The sequence below is a fragment of the Corvus hawaiiensis genome, chromosome 3 (assembly GCF_020740725.1).
Source record: "Corvus hawaiiensis isolate bCorHaw1 chromosome 3, bCorHaw1.pri.cur, whole genome shotgun sequence".
Classification (NCBI taxonomy): Eukaryota; Metazoa; Chordata; class Aves; order Passeriformes; family Corvidae; genus Corvus; species Corvus hawaiiensis.
Window position 1 is genome coordinate 81,076,408 of NC_063215.1, and position 16,804 is coordinate 81,093,211.

The following is a 16,804-nucleotide window of genomic DNA, read 5'->3' on the forward strand; positions in this document are numbered from 1 at the left end:
AAGCCAAAACCTCACCGTGAGGGAATTATTTCACACAGGTTTTTGGAAATCCCTGAAAAAAATCTTATTTTAAGAAGAGCAGTAGCAAAGATGCTGAAAAAGAAAACTATGCAAAATAGTCTAGATGAAAATAACTCACCTGGTCTAGTCAGATGTAAGTACTTTAGATTAGACTGCAGCTTTATTGCTGCCTCAGTGAGGGAAATCCCCTTGCCTATAAAAGGCCCAAATGAAGTACCAGTCTATTGCCCATGGGACACAAGTTATGTATATGGGATAAACCAATACTGCTTTAAGTAATAACTGTTTGCATATCCTAATGCAACAAACAGCCTTCTACTTTAACTGTATTACCTGAAGAACAAAAAATACTAAATTCTTGCTCTCAGGACCTCACTCCCACCCTGTAAGCAATTAACACTGAGTTAAAATGGGAAATAGGCTGGGCTCAGCTCCCACCTCTGCTGCCTGCTTCTCCATCTCCTCCAGAGCAGCACATCCCCTGCTCCCCCACCTGGGTGGGGCATCTTCCAGCATCCCAGCACTAAGGTGGATGCAAGCAGGCAGAACTAATCCTCCATAATCACCTTACAAACATCTCTTCCAGAAAATCTGGGGCTGAAGAACCAAAACATGCAACTTTGTAAGACAGTGGGACCAGGTAAGAAAGAATCTTAAAAGGCAGCCTGAACTCTGAAAAAAGCTGACCACAAGAACAGCACTGTACAGAAAAGTGTTTATTGAGAGAGTTGTTGCCTGAGAATTGTTACCATTTCATCAGCAAAAGCGGTGGCAAAAGAAACATGTCATTATTGTCATCCTGTCCTGAAATTTGGTCCATATGTCAACACTGGTCTCTCAGCTGGTTGCTCAGTTCCTGAAGTTCAGCAATCATGTTGTCCATAGCTGTCACCTCATCAGCTATCTCACTGTGAACCTCATTACTTGTTACATCTATGAAAAGTTGCTGCATAACAAAAAGAAATAATTGTAAGTACTTTATAAATAAATACCTTTAAAAGATACATACAGTTTCTCTGTTTCAGGATCAAGACAAAATACAGGAAGCTCATGATCTCTATACTGCTTTTCATATTTTTGTAAACTATAATAGTATCTCTCTCTAAGAAAAGGCCATTCTGTGGCTAATAAGCAGAAGTTATGCACATACACATATAGACACATATCCTGCATATAGACCTGAAATCTGTGCCACACACATGATATTGTGCCAAAAGGGTCAAGTCCTCCTGTGGACGTGGGGTTTCTGCTCTGACCTGCCTGCCTACGCTGACTCCCAATTCCATTGAAAGTAAAGGGCTGTTTCATGAAACTCAAATTAGAAGAGCATCTCACATTCTGTCACTGCAGTTTATAAGCCCACCTGCTGATAAATTAGTTGTGAATTTGAATGGCCATTTTCCCCAGTGTCATATTCTGTTGCTTCATTTTCTCCAAAACCTCAAATAAATATTTTTTAACATTTGATGTCAAGACATGCATGGGTGGAGGCATTCACCTGTAATTAAGTTATACCAGAGAAAACAAAACACTACAGAGTAATAACAATAGATTGTTCTTAAAGACCTTAAGACATTACCAGAAACAAACAAAAAAGCGCAGCTAACTCGTGAGCAATCATAATCTTCATCTATTTAATGCTGAGGCTGTGTGAGGTACCACTACACAGAAATATGGGGAAGGGGGGACACCCAAACATATGTTTTCCCTTCATTATGTAATGGGAGAGTGATTCACACTTCATTTGACACAAACACAAAGCCTACATTTAGAGACAAAAACAAACTGAGAAAACAAAAGTTGCTCTGGAGTACATCTGTACATCATTATATCATAAAACAAAATGGGACAATACAGATATGTATATAAACAAAAATGTACTTAAAAGGCTTGAACCAAGGTATTCAGTGTGCCTCAAAACAATGTTGTCACTGAAATAAAGAGCATCTTACACAAAAATAGGAACATGTTCATGCCACAAGTACAGAAACTTCTCTGACTTCCAGCCCAAAAACATCACAGTGGGAGAGTGACAGAAACGTTTGGTTCTTTCTGGTAAGACAGCTAAATAAATCAGGATGATATAATTATTTGCTCACTCTTTTTTTTTTTTTTCCCCACACACAATTAGAGAAATCTATTCAACTAGAGACAGCATGGGGAAGTTTCAAGCACCATCATTCTTTGGGCTTTGTGTCCCATGCTTCCCCAAAACAGTGCTCATATTTCATGCTTTTACAATGCATCTCCAGAACATTTCTCTTTTTCAGACCCTACCTGCCAGATCTGAATGAGGCATTGGGGCAAGGACCAGAAGAGAGCCCACTGTGCTATTTGCCATAGTATGTGACTGCCCACCAGGCTCTGTACAGAAAAGAGCCAAGTAGCAGCGCATCTCTGAGCTGCAGCCTTCAGCAGATTGTGGGTGCTTAGTGAGTCTGGCACAACACAGGAGCTCAAGCATCAAGAGATGGGAGATCCCAGAAGTAGTGACATTGTTTCACCTGTTCTACTTAGTTGTTCCAATTGCATGTCCTGACTACGAAATTTTGGAATTTTATCTTTTAAAAGTCATTTTCACTGATCTTTTATTCCTTCTGAAATCTTAACTAGTGAGTGTGCTCTTAGGCCACTTTTAAAGTGCTTTTTTCAGTTGAAATTAAAAATGAAAAAAAGAATCCCACACTAATAATGACTCACAGAGCAGCAAAATGAGATGTAGTCAAGCTTGGACAGGTATAAACAGTGCTAAACTGTTTGTGCATAGGATCTGACAGAAGATGACTGAGTTTTTAAACTACAACACACTTTGAAAATTCAATATGACTTCAAACTAAAAATAAGACAGCATCTTGGAAGGGATGCAAAACCAGTGAGTTCACATAAAATGCTTCACTGCTAATATGATTGTTTTTTCAGAAGTATCGTAAAACCATTAGCTGCCAATAATATAGATGTTCATTTAATTAATGCCTTTGGAAATGAAAATATAGTTTACTAGACTAATACATTCTTAATTTTTCAGATATTGCATGATCTTTCATAATATAAACTACCTGTACTCGTATTCATATAATTTATGCCATTTAGTGCTTTCTCTACAGCAATACTCAGTCTATGCACCGTTTTTAAAGGGAAAAAATCATATTTTGTGGCTAACAGCAAAACATATATTGTCCCTTTTTTCAACACATTCCGAAGTCTTCCCTATGCCTGTATCTAAATGCAGAGTTACAGATCCAGCTTGTGTTTGCTTATGCAACTTTCCTAGGCTTTTATCCTTAAAATTAAAGGACTTAAGTGAGCCAAGTTCAGCATACTGATGATGAATCAACACTTTGTAACACAAGCACACATTATAAAACTTAAGCTCTGTGATTCACAATTACTAACTCCCCTTCACAGGCAGGAAGAATCCCTCTTTAAGCCAAGATGTATATTTTAAGAGAAAATGTGTGATTCATATATGATGACTTTTTCAAGTAATTAATATCTGGATTGGTAGGGTATCCACAAAAAAAAACCAGATTAAAAATTAGTTCTGTCTTTTAATAAATAACTCTTTTGAAAACACTCCAAGTGATGCAAAGCAATCCTGACACATTTTGGTCCTTTCTGCAGGTTTAGATCTATTCTTTCTGAAACTGCCCAGTTTCTCCCATGACTACTCACATTAAAAACAGGTCTTTGAAATGACTGACTGCTTTCAAACATTCAAATCTGTTTGCCCAACATTTCAAGTAAAATTCTACCTTACTCCAAAATGTCAGTGCTGGCTCTTAGACTAGTATTGCAATCAAAGCCTAGCAGGAAGAAGGGAAATAAAAGTTTACTTAAAACGAATCCTTAACAGCATAGAGATGAATATCTACCTGATGATGCACTGAGACAGGCAGGTATTATTTGATCTATAATTGATTCAAAACAGAGAAATTCTGGCAACAGAACAAAGATTCCTAGCTTTCAAACAAAATTCCCTACCTTTCAAACATTCCTACCTTTGCCTTGGATGACAAGCCACGTAAGTTGAGCCGAGCTGAAGAAAGTATCTGCAAAGCTTCCTGATGATTAGATTTGTTCTTGCTGCATTTTATAGCCACTAGAATCCAAACACAGAAGGACCCCAAAACAAAAAAGCATTACCACTCCAGCAATAATCTTTGAACAAAAAACATTGAATTAAAGATCTTGATACCCTCCACAATTTTAAATGTAATATCCCCAGAAAGAAACACAAAGAAAAAACAAAGCCAAGTAATTTTGAGAAGATAACTCTAAACTCAACAGGTATCTGTATTCCTCTTAATAAATATAACATAAATATCACAGAACAGGGAATAATCTTACTAAGTTTCATTCATTCCCTGACTGGCACACTCAATCAAACAATGTATGTGATGATCTCAGGACTGAGATGAACTGCAGATGCATTTTCACTTGCATTATGAAGTTGCTAGATCATGAAATTAATTGATTCCATGTTTACCAGTCATACACTTACTGACTCACCCTACACAATTTCTGCCTCATTCCAAGTATATTTTTGTATGCAGTATCAGGATGATACTCTCTTACAGGACTCCTAGTAGTAGGAATAAATACAATAGGTAAAGTAGAATATTATTTTGCCACTAAGCTTAATAAATATTTGTTATGCTCTTCATGAAAAATAAAGGTTCTTTTCAGGTAGAACATACCATGTGCAATCTCTATGGCTCCTTTCACCACTTCCTTAAAAGAAGAAACATCTTTTTCCCAATCACTTGACTGCATTTCACATTTATGTGCCTTAGTGAGATACTGCAGTGACTGCAAGAAGGAAAAAAAATTGTTAGTATGTCAGAAAACCAACTAGGAAACTAATTTAGTTTTAAGTATCTATGAAATTAGTGGTCAATCTAGAAAATGAATCTATCTTTACTATACTTGATTTCCTGTGAGTTGGAGTAGTGTCCTTCTCTGCAATGGTAAGCGCCAGCTGTAACACAGATGTTCTTCACTTCACTTGCAGCTCAAGTATGAGAAGCATATAAAGTAACACGTGTGTAATTTTTATCTTTTAAAAATCTGTCTAGACTGATGGATGTGACCCATGTTTGCCAAGTCATCACAATTAAATGCACATGAAAAAGAGAAAAATACTTGCATTCACACTTCGAACAGAAAATTTTGTATCTAAAAAAATATTGTAACTGAATACATGAAAGCTTTCTTCTTGTATATGTAATCTTGGGAAATACGCATTTTACAGATGTAGCTATTAGTCGCCGTACTGCTCTGGTTCTCAGTGTGAACAAGAAAAAAATGTAGACAATATGGAAGGAGGGTCCCATTAAGGGAAAAAAAAAAAAGAAAAAAGAAAAATTTTATCAGAAGAAATGAGTTCTTGCTTTTGAATTTTGTTTTCTTTCTACAGCATCAAAAACATGAAACAAACACATGCCAGAAGTTACATGGCTTGGTTCAATGACAACTCTCCAGTTATCTTTTTAAAGAGTTTAAGTATTATATAAAAGAATTTAAAAATTTCAGTGTGGTACATATACATGAGCACAGTAAAGACTTCTCAATTTGGGGGTTGTCACCCCATAAACTTCCACCTTCTCTCTCCCACCAGAGTTCCAATCACTATGGCACAGGTGTCTGAACTGCTCATGCTGCTGTAAACGGCAGTAAAGGGATCTTATAAGGTCAAACCAGAATTAATTAATTTTTTTTTCATAATAACCTAGGTTATAACTGGTAGTAGTTCTGGCAAGCACAGGCAAGAATTTCCAAGAGAAGGAACAACAGTTTTTACAGCAGTCTGATTTCAGTCTGCACGTGTCTGAGTCACAGCAGCAAATTAGGGGGGTTTTGCTGACAGATGTCAAGGAGGGGAAAGAATTCAAAGTCTTGTGGGCTGTTTGTTTGCACTTCTGGAACCTGGATTTATCCTCAAAGGAAATAGTTATGAGCTGGGGAAAGTCAAGGAACAGAAGGGATTCATAGCCTGGGATGGATCAGCAGGAAACTTGAAGGCTGGAAAGATTCCTCAGAGGGAAAGTTGTGAACTGGACTGCATTCAGTATAGGGAAGAAGGAAGTACTGAATGAGGTGGCAGTTCAGATATATTGAAGTGTGAGAGTAAATATATGCTAAGCTAAAGAAAAAAAACCCAAAACAGAACCACAAACCCAACACTTCAGTAGTTTTACACTCCTAACTTGCAAACCTTGTCTGACTTCGATTCAATTCACAAAGCACTGTTGTGAATTATAACTGTAGACTCTAGTGATTCATGTGGCATCAGATGTATCAGCAGAACAGAAAAGTAAAAAAACCCCAGCAACCAAGCCACCCTTTAACAATAGCCAGACATACAAGATTGTTCTTTCAAATGCAATGTTAGGAACAAAATTGGTTACATATAATTAAACCTGCATTAAATAAGGTGTGGAATGGAAGAATATGGAGTAATGGTCAAACCCTACATTTGTAAGGAGGTATGTGATACTTTTAAAGGTCTGTTCCCATCTCTTTGCCCTTTGATGCCACAGTATAGTAAATAATGCCCTTTTAGAACTCATTGACCTTTTGCCTAGTAACTGTGGGTGGGAAACTGCAACTATACATCTAGAATTTGCTATGCATACAGCTATATTCACTGAATATCTGACTGACCCGTGATGGTGCTTGTGGCAGTAAAGCCAATAAATACTGATTTTATCATTTTTACTTCATAATATGATATCAGAAATCAGTGATTATTTGGTGTATTGCAAATTAATTTTTACAGTGTCAATTAATATATGCTGTGGCTGTAGGCAGTTTCGCTCTTTTATGATCTGTATCTATGGTACTGTCATACCAAGATATTTGGATACACATGTAAGCATACCTTAAGTATTTATAAACATCATTCCATCTTGCAGGGCAAGCTAGACTGTAAGCGTGTTCCATAACCAGTCTGATGAAGAAACACAGTTAAAGTACTGTCTACTCTACAAATTGAAACCATGTTTTTAACTGGGTTAGTAAAAAATACCGTGCTGTAACCAGATTCTGAAATAATTACATTCATAGTATAGACAGGGCCTCTGCTGCTTTGCATGTCTGAGTAAGAATTTGAGGATATAATACAGGATATTGCAGTGTCTGTATTTCTGCATTCTAAATAGGCCAAATCCCTTTTACTGTTCAGCTGCAAAGAAAAATAAGGAAGACAAAAGGGAGGCATTGGAGGTATATTGAACACCAGCAATGACTAAACAAGGCTCTTCACAGGGCAGAGCACAAGGAGACAATGAGCAAGGCACAAATGATTATAAATTTAAGCACACAGGAATACAATCTGTAGGCCTAACCATCTTCCTTACTTGACATCAAGCAATCCTCCAGACAGGAATTTTTTGCCCAGGCCAAAGGCACACCCCCATTAGCGAACACATACTGAATGCTGACCTTGTGTATTTTCAACTTCGGTGAAGATCTGATAACCCATAACTATTTTTGAAGTGTGCATGGCTATTTGAACTTTTTGAAATCTAATATCAAATGCAAAGCACACTCCAGCATCCAACAAAGTAAACACTTCTAGCAGTGCAGAATGGTTATTCTGGAAATGCAATCAACTTAATTCCTTGGGAAGTGATAAGGACAAGAAATGGAAGTTAACATAGCAAAACAAGTGACAAGTGAAGAGAAACCAATGGTTCAACAGACTAAGAATTAAATAGCATTATTTGATTTCATTTTAAGCTAATTAAGGACAAAACATTTCTACTCTGGGTACTCTGACTGTGGTATAGATTATTTTAAGTGCATTTTCCCTTAGTGATTGCAAAGAACATAGATGGCTTACGCCACTACTGGATCATGCCTTTAAGATGAATTTTTTTTCAGAAGCTGCAATATCCTATCTTCAGAAGCAAAGATTTCAATTAAAAACAAAGCCAAAACCCACACCACCATTTGATTATAGACATTAGATTGTTGCCAAAAAAAGTTTCAGAATACAAATTCAGGACAATACATATATGCTGTGATAGGATGTTTTAAAAGGAAACACTGGTAAAAAAAAGAGATTTTTTTTTTCAAGTCCAAGAAAACTGACATAAAACATCTTGCTCCTGTTGTAACAAAAATGTGTGCTGTAGAAACATGAAGAAAAGACAAAGAGCTTATAAAAACACTAAAGCAAAACAGGTCTGGAACAAGGGCATGTTCTACTGTAGCACTATAGTTTTTACCTTTTCAATATCTTCACCACTGTCATTCTCTCCATTTCCATAAAGTTGGGCATAAAGTCTCCAGATTGCCCCATCATTTGTCACTCGTGAGGTGACTCTGCCCAAGAGCTCTTGCAGTTTCCCCTTCAATCCACTTGATACCTCTCCAGCACGATCTGCCAGACCATCCACTACTGCTCTGACTAGAATAGCCAGCACCTTATAAAAGCAAAGAGTTTTTATTTCAGCTCAAATCAATGTCAGTATATATAATGTTATGTGTAATACCTGATCTCTATTAATGATTGTACCATATGACAAGTACAGAATTTACTAAGAAATACATGGAGTAATTCAACTGATTTAAACCTCATCTATAAGATTCTATGTTGATAAAGGTAAGAAGGCCAAAAATCTAGGAGAGAAATCTGGGTAAAGGAAACTGTGGCAGTATCTTACAGGTATTTTCACCTTATAATACAGTTATAAAAAGATCAGTAAAAAGGCTGAGCCAAATAAATTCAGGTAATGGAAGACACAGTTGTTACAGGACCTCTATTTAACAACCCGCAGAAAGATGTACAGTGCATAAGATGGAAACTGGAAGGCACTGGAATACCACCTTGGGAATCTCTGTTTTTAACGCACTTCTGGTGAATTACTAGTCAAATCAATTCCATCAAACTCTTCTACAAGTACTCATTAGTGGCCATGCTTTTCGAATCACTGGCTTGAGAATGTGGGATCTGACCTGCAGAAATGCTGAGCATGTGCAGCTGCTGGTGGGAGCTTGGTTTTGCATGTAAGAAATGCTATATCATACCAGTCTTTTTGTCCCAAACTGGACGCTGAAAGCTAGAAAATAGTGTCATTTTGCCTCAGTTTCTCTTCAGCAAAATGAGAAACAGCAAATGTAAATCAAGGCAGTATATCATATGATAAATTAGAAGAAAATAAACCCCAGAAAAGCTGTGGATTATCAAGAGAGTAATACCTGTTCTGTGCAGTGCATGAGACAGAGACTGGGGAAGAAAAAAGGATGAAAACAAAATGGAAGTTTCATAAGGCTTGCATTCAAGACAGGCCAGTTGTCGCACAAACACCTTCATGCTGGTACTTCCTAACTTGTGGCCTGTCATTTGGCAACCTCAATGCTTCAACATTTTTGCCCATGTGAAACTAACACTTACAATGAAACCACACTCATAGCAATATTAGTATCAAGATAGTAATAAAGCTAACTTCAAAGATGACTTGTGAATAGCTACAAACATTACAAATACACCACTGCTCTACTAAACATAGAATGGGATGCATCCTCACAAATCAAGATGCAGTTCACTGGCAGAAATTAATGCAAAAATTATGACAGTATCAAAGTATATTACATTTAGAATAAAAACACACCCAGTTTAGCATTAGTGATATGTCACTTTCCTAAAATAACTTTTCTTATACTGAATAACTCAATTAAAATGCATCCCAAAAAATAATGAGTTTTATCAGATACAGAAAATTTTTAGCAGAACAACCCAAATCAATTAAAATGGCTGATAATTTTATTAAATAAATCTAAGTAACAGAAGAAGCAAAAACAAATATACTCTTACCTGGTATCTTTTCAGAATTAATGATATCATAGTAACATCCGAACATAAGTTAAACAGCTCCCCTCTTGTCTGCCCCAAAACCATAGCAGTAGCTTATATTCCTTATAAAATGGTATGACAAACTGTCAGTTCCTTCTTTCCAAGATCTCTTAAGAGTCACTTAAGATACCAGAAAATATGATCAACTATTAATAGTCTGAAAATTCTGAAATTCATGTTATATCCATGATTTGGAATATAAGGCATCAAAGGCCATCATTAACCAGGTGTTCCATAAAGATTTGCTAGAAAAGCACCAGCAAGAGTTGATACTTCCACTACTAAAGCACTGTAACAAAAAAACTAAGAGGTGCAAGAAGAAACAATAAACTATGTTCGCTTTTGACAAGGAACTAGAATTGGTCCTAAGGATTCATGCATACATGTATGACTTCTCAATCGATTTCTCAGTGTAACAAAACTGTTACTTGAAGTCCAAAATGTTAGTTCATGTGAATATCAGATATAATCATCAAAATTTTAAAGCCAATAACATTTTGTTTGTAGATGAAAAAAAGTTTACTTAGTCAGTAGGATGTAGCAACTGTAAAATTACCCCTATTCCCATAGAGTCCTGGTTTGCTTACACTTTTATCATAATAATCAATTTCCTTTTTTCGTAATCCATCATGTAAACTTTGTAAAATGAAACTAGCATCAAGACCTGGATTAAAGGGTCCATTAAACAGTAATGAATCATTAATGCTACTTGGTTGTGTACACTTGTTAAATAAAGTTATTTCAAACTGCAAGTGAATTGTGCTAATTATCAAAAAGTATTAGCAGTGTAGCAGAGCTTTGCATTTTAGGTTACCATAAGTGTTAAAATTTGTATCTTTGAGAGATTTTAAACTGCCACACATACTAAACTACTACAGCAATGCTCTGTTGATCCAAGATCCCAAACAAGCAGTAGAGGATTTTTTTGGTTGGTTGGTTTTTTTCATGCCTCTTTTAATGAACTAGGCTCCATATGAACAGAGTTCATGTTTAGTATGACATCACACCATCTGCATTCCTCCTTCTCCATTGCTTTTGTGAATAATGTGTTTACCACAAACTGAACAAAAGACACCGTGAGACAAAACCTTAGAAATAAACCAAGTAATTTATAAATGCTGCGATTTTCATCAGTTAATCTCATTTCACAATTGTTCTCCAAACAACTCTTTTCATATAAAAATTCTCTTGGTCAAACCATTTTCAGATGCTTCACTAATACTAATCAAATTTGACAGTGCTCAAGAAAGAAGAGAACCCTCAGATACCAGATCCAAAATGACGAATCTGCAGTCTGTGAGCTCTCCCTATTCCCCTTCCAAATTTAGGATTTTAAGACAATTGTCATTAGTGAGCTACTTAATTGAAGTAGAGCTCCAGAAATTATTAATTCCTAACCTCACTTTTCAAAATCCCCTTGGAACATGCCCTTGTGGCCTTTTGTTAGAAATGGTCTGGCAACACGAACTGCTGAAATGATGTTACTTGATGGAAAGGGTACCAGAAAAACTTTGCTAGAATCTCAATAGCACAGAATTGCAAAGTGGAACCCTTTTTCCATACTTCTGTACTCATAATCTTTGACAGCACATAATGAAGATAGGGTTTCTGGAAACAGTGTATCTAAACAGCTTTTCCAACCACAAAATACCTTTGTCATTCAAAAGACCACAACATTCCAAGTAAAAAAGGTTGATTGCCTCCATGAGCACGCATGCGATGGAAAGTAGTACAATCAGCAGTTCCAGGTACATTTACTAGGTCATACAATAATTCAGAGACCAAATTAATGATTATAAAAGGTTAGGCTTTCTCCTTGGATACCTTTTAGTGACTGATTTACTAGTGGAAACTATGGATAATTCAGTGAGCCTTTATATTTTATTACATAACACGTATATCAAAGGTTTTCCAGGTATATTTCTCAGCTTTGTGAACATTAAAAGATGCATGGAAATGTGAAGAATCTTAAGAACCAGGAGGGAAAGTAAGAACGTATGCTTTCAACATTTACATACAAACGCTAGCAAACTGAGACTTTTTAAACTGCCCTTTGCTGTAATATTTTACTGCATTGTTGCTCATTTATAAAAAGCCCTTTAGCTCTTCCTGGTTCAGTTATATCTGCAGAATCTGTGCATACATATCTTCAAGCTTCATGATATCATGATCTCAGAACCTTTGCCACAGGGATGACATCATTAAATAACTAGAAAAGAACAGAAGCAAAATTTCCCAAATCTGTGTTCTATACTCAGAAGACTGGCACAAAGGACAACAATGGACTAACAGAAATCACCAAGAAGAATCTGAATGCTTTACTATTATTAGAAGAAATCAGTGATTTAAAAATATGACTTCATACTATTCTGAAATAAAATTTAGAAGTCTGATGTAACTACAGAAATCAAGGGCATTTCAAATTGTATATTCAATTGCATACTTGTAATTGATACATTCAGTCTCACAAGGGATATTCTGCAACAATGATTATGCTAAAAGCAGATGGTTTTCACAAAGAATGGAATCAATGACTCAGCTTGTTTCTTCCAGTCCCGTGCATTTTTTTTTTTTAATTCCTACCTTGTTTCTCACCACTATGACATGTAGCTTAGTAGTCTATCAATTAAAATCTACAATGACTACAAATACTAAATATAACCTGAGAGAAGATCATACTATGTTGAATGGAAACAATGGTGTATGTTTTCATTCACTCATGTTCATGAATTCACATTGTTAAAATACAATTGCACAAGATGGTTATAGATCATCCCTATTTAAAACAGTCCAGCTGGAAAAAAGGAGAGGCTCACCAATTAATGGTGAACTTTGTAAACAATTTCAGCAGAAGCTTTTATTTCTATCTGCTTTTTTGTTTTGCTACAGAAATACTCTTCTCTTCCTTATAAGATAATTGTTTCAAGTCTGAACTCTTTAATCAGGCTCTGAGGTTTTTCTTGGCAACTAGTAAAATCCTTCTAATTGAGGCAACTGTATTAGAAGTTACAATGAAACCATAAAACACTTCACATATCAGAAGCCAAAGTTAAAATTAAGATGCAAAAAGAATTAAAGGAAGATAGCATATATACATCTGTAAAAGTTATAAAAGTTGTATGAGAACAAGATGAAAGAAGTTATGCAAAAAAATAGAAATTTAATACAAGCAATATCCCCAAATGCTTTAAATATATATAAATATACTACATAAAATTTGACAAATAACAGTAATAGGAGTCTGTATCATCTCCACACATCTCAAATGGGCAAATATACATAGAAACTTCTATTCCTGGTCAGCTGTCATTCTGTTTAAAACAATACAGTAGACCACCCCTAAAAATGCTATTTTAAGTTGCAATTGAGAAAAAAATTCATTGAAAAAAGCCAACCATCTACAAGATGCTCCAGGACAGGCCCCACCAGTACTACAATATTCTAGCTTCCAAACACACTAATCTTTACCACATATAACACAATTTTCCATAGACACTCTTTAGTGCTAAGAGAGTTTGAGACCTTTTGATGTTTAGCTATATCAAATCTAAAAGAATTTATTAATACAGAATGTTATCCTGTGCATGACTGGCTTTACTAGTAATAAGCATTGCACTCACGTACAATCTGTTATTAAAAAGTAATGTGAAAAAAGTATTTAACATTCCTGCCCCCCATGAACATGAAATGTTTCCACAATCATAACTAATTCTATCTGCTCTCTCTCCTCACCAATGGACTTAAATTCCCGAGATCCAGGAAAGCTACTTTTTATCTTTTTATGGGACAAGAAACGAAACATACTCCTGGGACCCGTGAGCAGCAGCAGCTGGTTCCTCTTACCCTGGTACTACACAATCTCCCAAAGAGCTCATAAGCTCTTCAACCAGATCTGCTAATTTTGCAAAGGCTCTTGGAGGTGTTTTACTGCTCCCCTTGAGAGATTCTTTGGCTTGCCTTTCAGATTCACCTTGCTATTTTCACTGAGTGTACAGAACCCTGCCTGGATCAGAAACTGGTTTCAGGCAAGGTAACATCCTAGCTGAAGCTGTTAAGGCAGCTTCTCTGGTTTTTGTCCAGAGCACACATTTACAAACACAAAATTTAACTGAACTTAACTGAACTACAGTGAGAGATGAGCAAAATACCTCTTTTATTTTTCTTTGGTCTGGTTTATTAAGAATCAATATTATGACTATAATGCATTCAGTTTACTTTCAAAGGCTCATTTGTAGCATTTTCCAACACATGATAAAAGCTTCCCTTTCTTTAAACTACGTAATTTATATTATTTCTGATACCAAGCTATGCAGGAACAATACAGAAAGATGGGGTTATGCACTGCATTTTATATAAAAATAGGTCTTAAAACTGCAAGGCTCATGTGTGTCCTTTCACGAAGACTGATGCAATATGGATGCAAAGGTTTTCAGCTTTGTCCAGTTTCATTTTAAATATTTATTCTGACAGTCCAAATCTCCAAAACTTAAATCACTTGCCTCTATAACTTCATTGCCATGTGCACTATGATTACTGATACCACTACCAGCAGCTATCAGCAATTTCTCTGTCTCAGAAGAAAAATCAGTGAACGTATAGGATGACTAAATATGAAAACTTCCCCACCTGTGTATCCTTGTACTTTTCTCTTAAGTCCATGAGCCGGTGATAAGCTTTAATTGCTTCTGAAAACTCTCCAACATCTGTACTGGTGAGAAGATAGTTCTCCCATATTTGCCAGTGCTCATAGTTGCACTTGAGAGCCTCTTGGAGGGTTCGAAATGCTTTGACCCTAATCAATAATAAAAGAATAATAGAAATTGTTACAGAAGATTTCTACATTAAATCAGTTGGCATGGTATCAACTAAAAACCTGCTTATTTAAAAAATCACATTTAGAACACAGTGCGATGTAAAAGCTATTGTTGGTAATTTACAATGCTGATAATCCCTTAATCTCTCTTGCAAACTATTTTGTATTAGTTCATACACAACAGTATGCTCTGTAGTTTGAACTAGGTAACTTTTCTTAGCTCTCGTAACTGGTTTTTTTTACAAAAATTTATCATAATTGTACCATCTCTGTCACTATTGTCCTTTCCAAATTTTTAACTGGAACCATGAGAAAACAATCTTACTCATGCTGCAGTTGTAACATACATTAAAAAATTAAAAATCACTGAGTTCATGACAGATGCAGAATGGTTTTAACTTATTTAATCACACAAGAGGAAGGTTACTTGACAGCTTTTTGTGATTTACTTTAAACATTTGTACACGGCAAACATGCATATCCAGGGCACAGAAACCCATCATTTTCAACCAGTTTTGTCCTTAGATCAACTGGAAGGTTTACTCTCTGCTCCCTGACGCTGTGCTGCTCAGTAAAAATGTGTCAGAGCGGCCCCAAACACTACTAGGGTCCTTCTTCAAAGATGCTGCCCGAGGACCCACCTCAGAGTGACAGGAGAAAGTGTTATGGAATAAAGGTGGACAGCACAATTCCTATAAAATCATAATCAAGTTACAAAGCATTTTCATTTTTTCATATTCATCCAGTGCAGGCAATTCTTGACTATTCCCTCACCAAAGGAGAGCAGTAATGGCATCCTCTGATAAGAAAATGCCATCTGAATAATATGTTGGTAAGGTTTGTGAGCTTACTGTTTAAAGCCTTAAACACACTACCAGAAGTTGCAATAAATTTGAAACTTCAAAATAGCTCTGCTAGAGAATTGGAATGATACAGTTCTTTCTAAGAGACTGAAGTGTACTCTCAGTTGGACAGTCATGATATGTAAAAAACCACAAAGGAATGGATTTATTTAAATTAAGACTTGAAACAGAGCTTTCCTAGGCTGGCAAAAAAATCTTCTTTGGGAAGACATGACAATACATCTCTTCTTAATAAATACCATATAAAGGTGGCCTGGTACCAAAATTTGCAATTCACTTCCTCTCTTTTGCTTGAGTAAGTTGTTAAAAGTGCTTTCTCTAAAGAAAGACAGCCCAAAGAAATTGTTGGTTGAGTTTCAAAAAGAGAGTCCAAGAGAGTGTAAATATCCCAGCAAAGACATTGTAATATCTAAATAGTTGATCAGGCCATTAAAAGTCTGAAATAGCTTGGTCAGGGAAAAATGTAAACAACTGCCAATCTAAGGCCATGATATTAAAAGAGTTATCAAATACACACAAAGACAGTGGACTGATAGAGCAAAATTATTTAAGGAGAACAGGTCATTTGGCATAGCTACAGCAGAACAGTCCACATGAAGGAGCTTCCCATGTCCACTCCCCTTTCCTCCGTCTTCTGATATATTGATAGATGTGATGCTGGTGGGCAAATGTACCAACAGTTGAGTTTCCTCCACTGTTAACAATCTCACTAAGGGATTTCAGACCCTGGTTTTGCTAGATTAAATTAGAAAAGGACACAGTCCTGTTCCTTCTGTGGATTTTGTTACAATGGAAGTTGGGATCTGCCACAGCTCTCTGACAGGCTGGAAGATGCTCTGCCTGACCCACGTATTGTTTCCACAACTGCTCTTCAACATCTCTAAGGTTAGTCTCTATCATCTCCCCCATCTTCCTGAAAATTAGGAAGTTATCAGGAGGGCAGATGCCAATAAGATGGAAACGTGAAATGTAGTCAAGATACCAAAAGGATGGGATAGAAATAGTATTCCACAAATCACCACTCTTGCTATGTAATAAAATCCTCTAGATTCTCAAAACAAATCCCCAGTGTATTTAACCAATCACATAACGATGGAGTACCCTTAACCAGTTAAGTCAATTCATTCCAAGACAGGAAACAGCAGGCAGTATCAATGCGTTATCTGGTCTTGGAAACCAGGAGTCTTTCATACAAAGGACAGAGGGCCAGTCCCAGCTTGTTCTGAGAAATCTAAAACCTAGACTTCA

General features: G+C 36.2%; 1 protein-coding gene across 1 annotated transcript in view; it reads right to left on the reverse strand.

The window, feature by feature from the left end:
• Positions 1-722: 722 nt before the first annotated feature.
• TTC27 (tetratricopeptide repeat domain 27) overlaps positions 723-16,804 on the reverse strand; it is a 120,528-nt gene continuing 104,446 nt past the window's right edge. The window contains exons 16-20 of the mRNA XM_048298599.1: positions 14,507-14,672; positions 8,253-8,450; positions 4,719-4,830; positions 4,020-4,120; positions 723-967 (exon numbers count right to left, since the gene is read on the reverse strand). Of these exons, the coding sequence (XP_048154556.1) occupies positions 845-967; positions 4,020-4,120; positions 4,719-4,830; positions 8,253-8,450; positions 14,507-14,672 (700 nt within the window). The 3' untranslated portion in view covers positions 723-844. The remainder of the gene's footprint in view (positions 968-4,019; positions 4,121-4,718; positions 4,831-8,252; positions 8,451-14,506; positions 14,673-16,804) is intronic.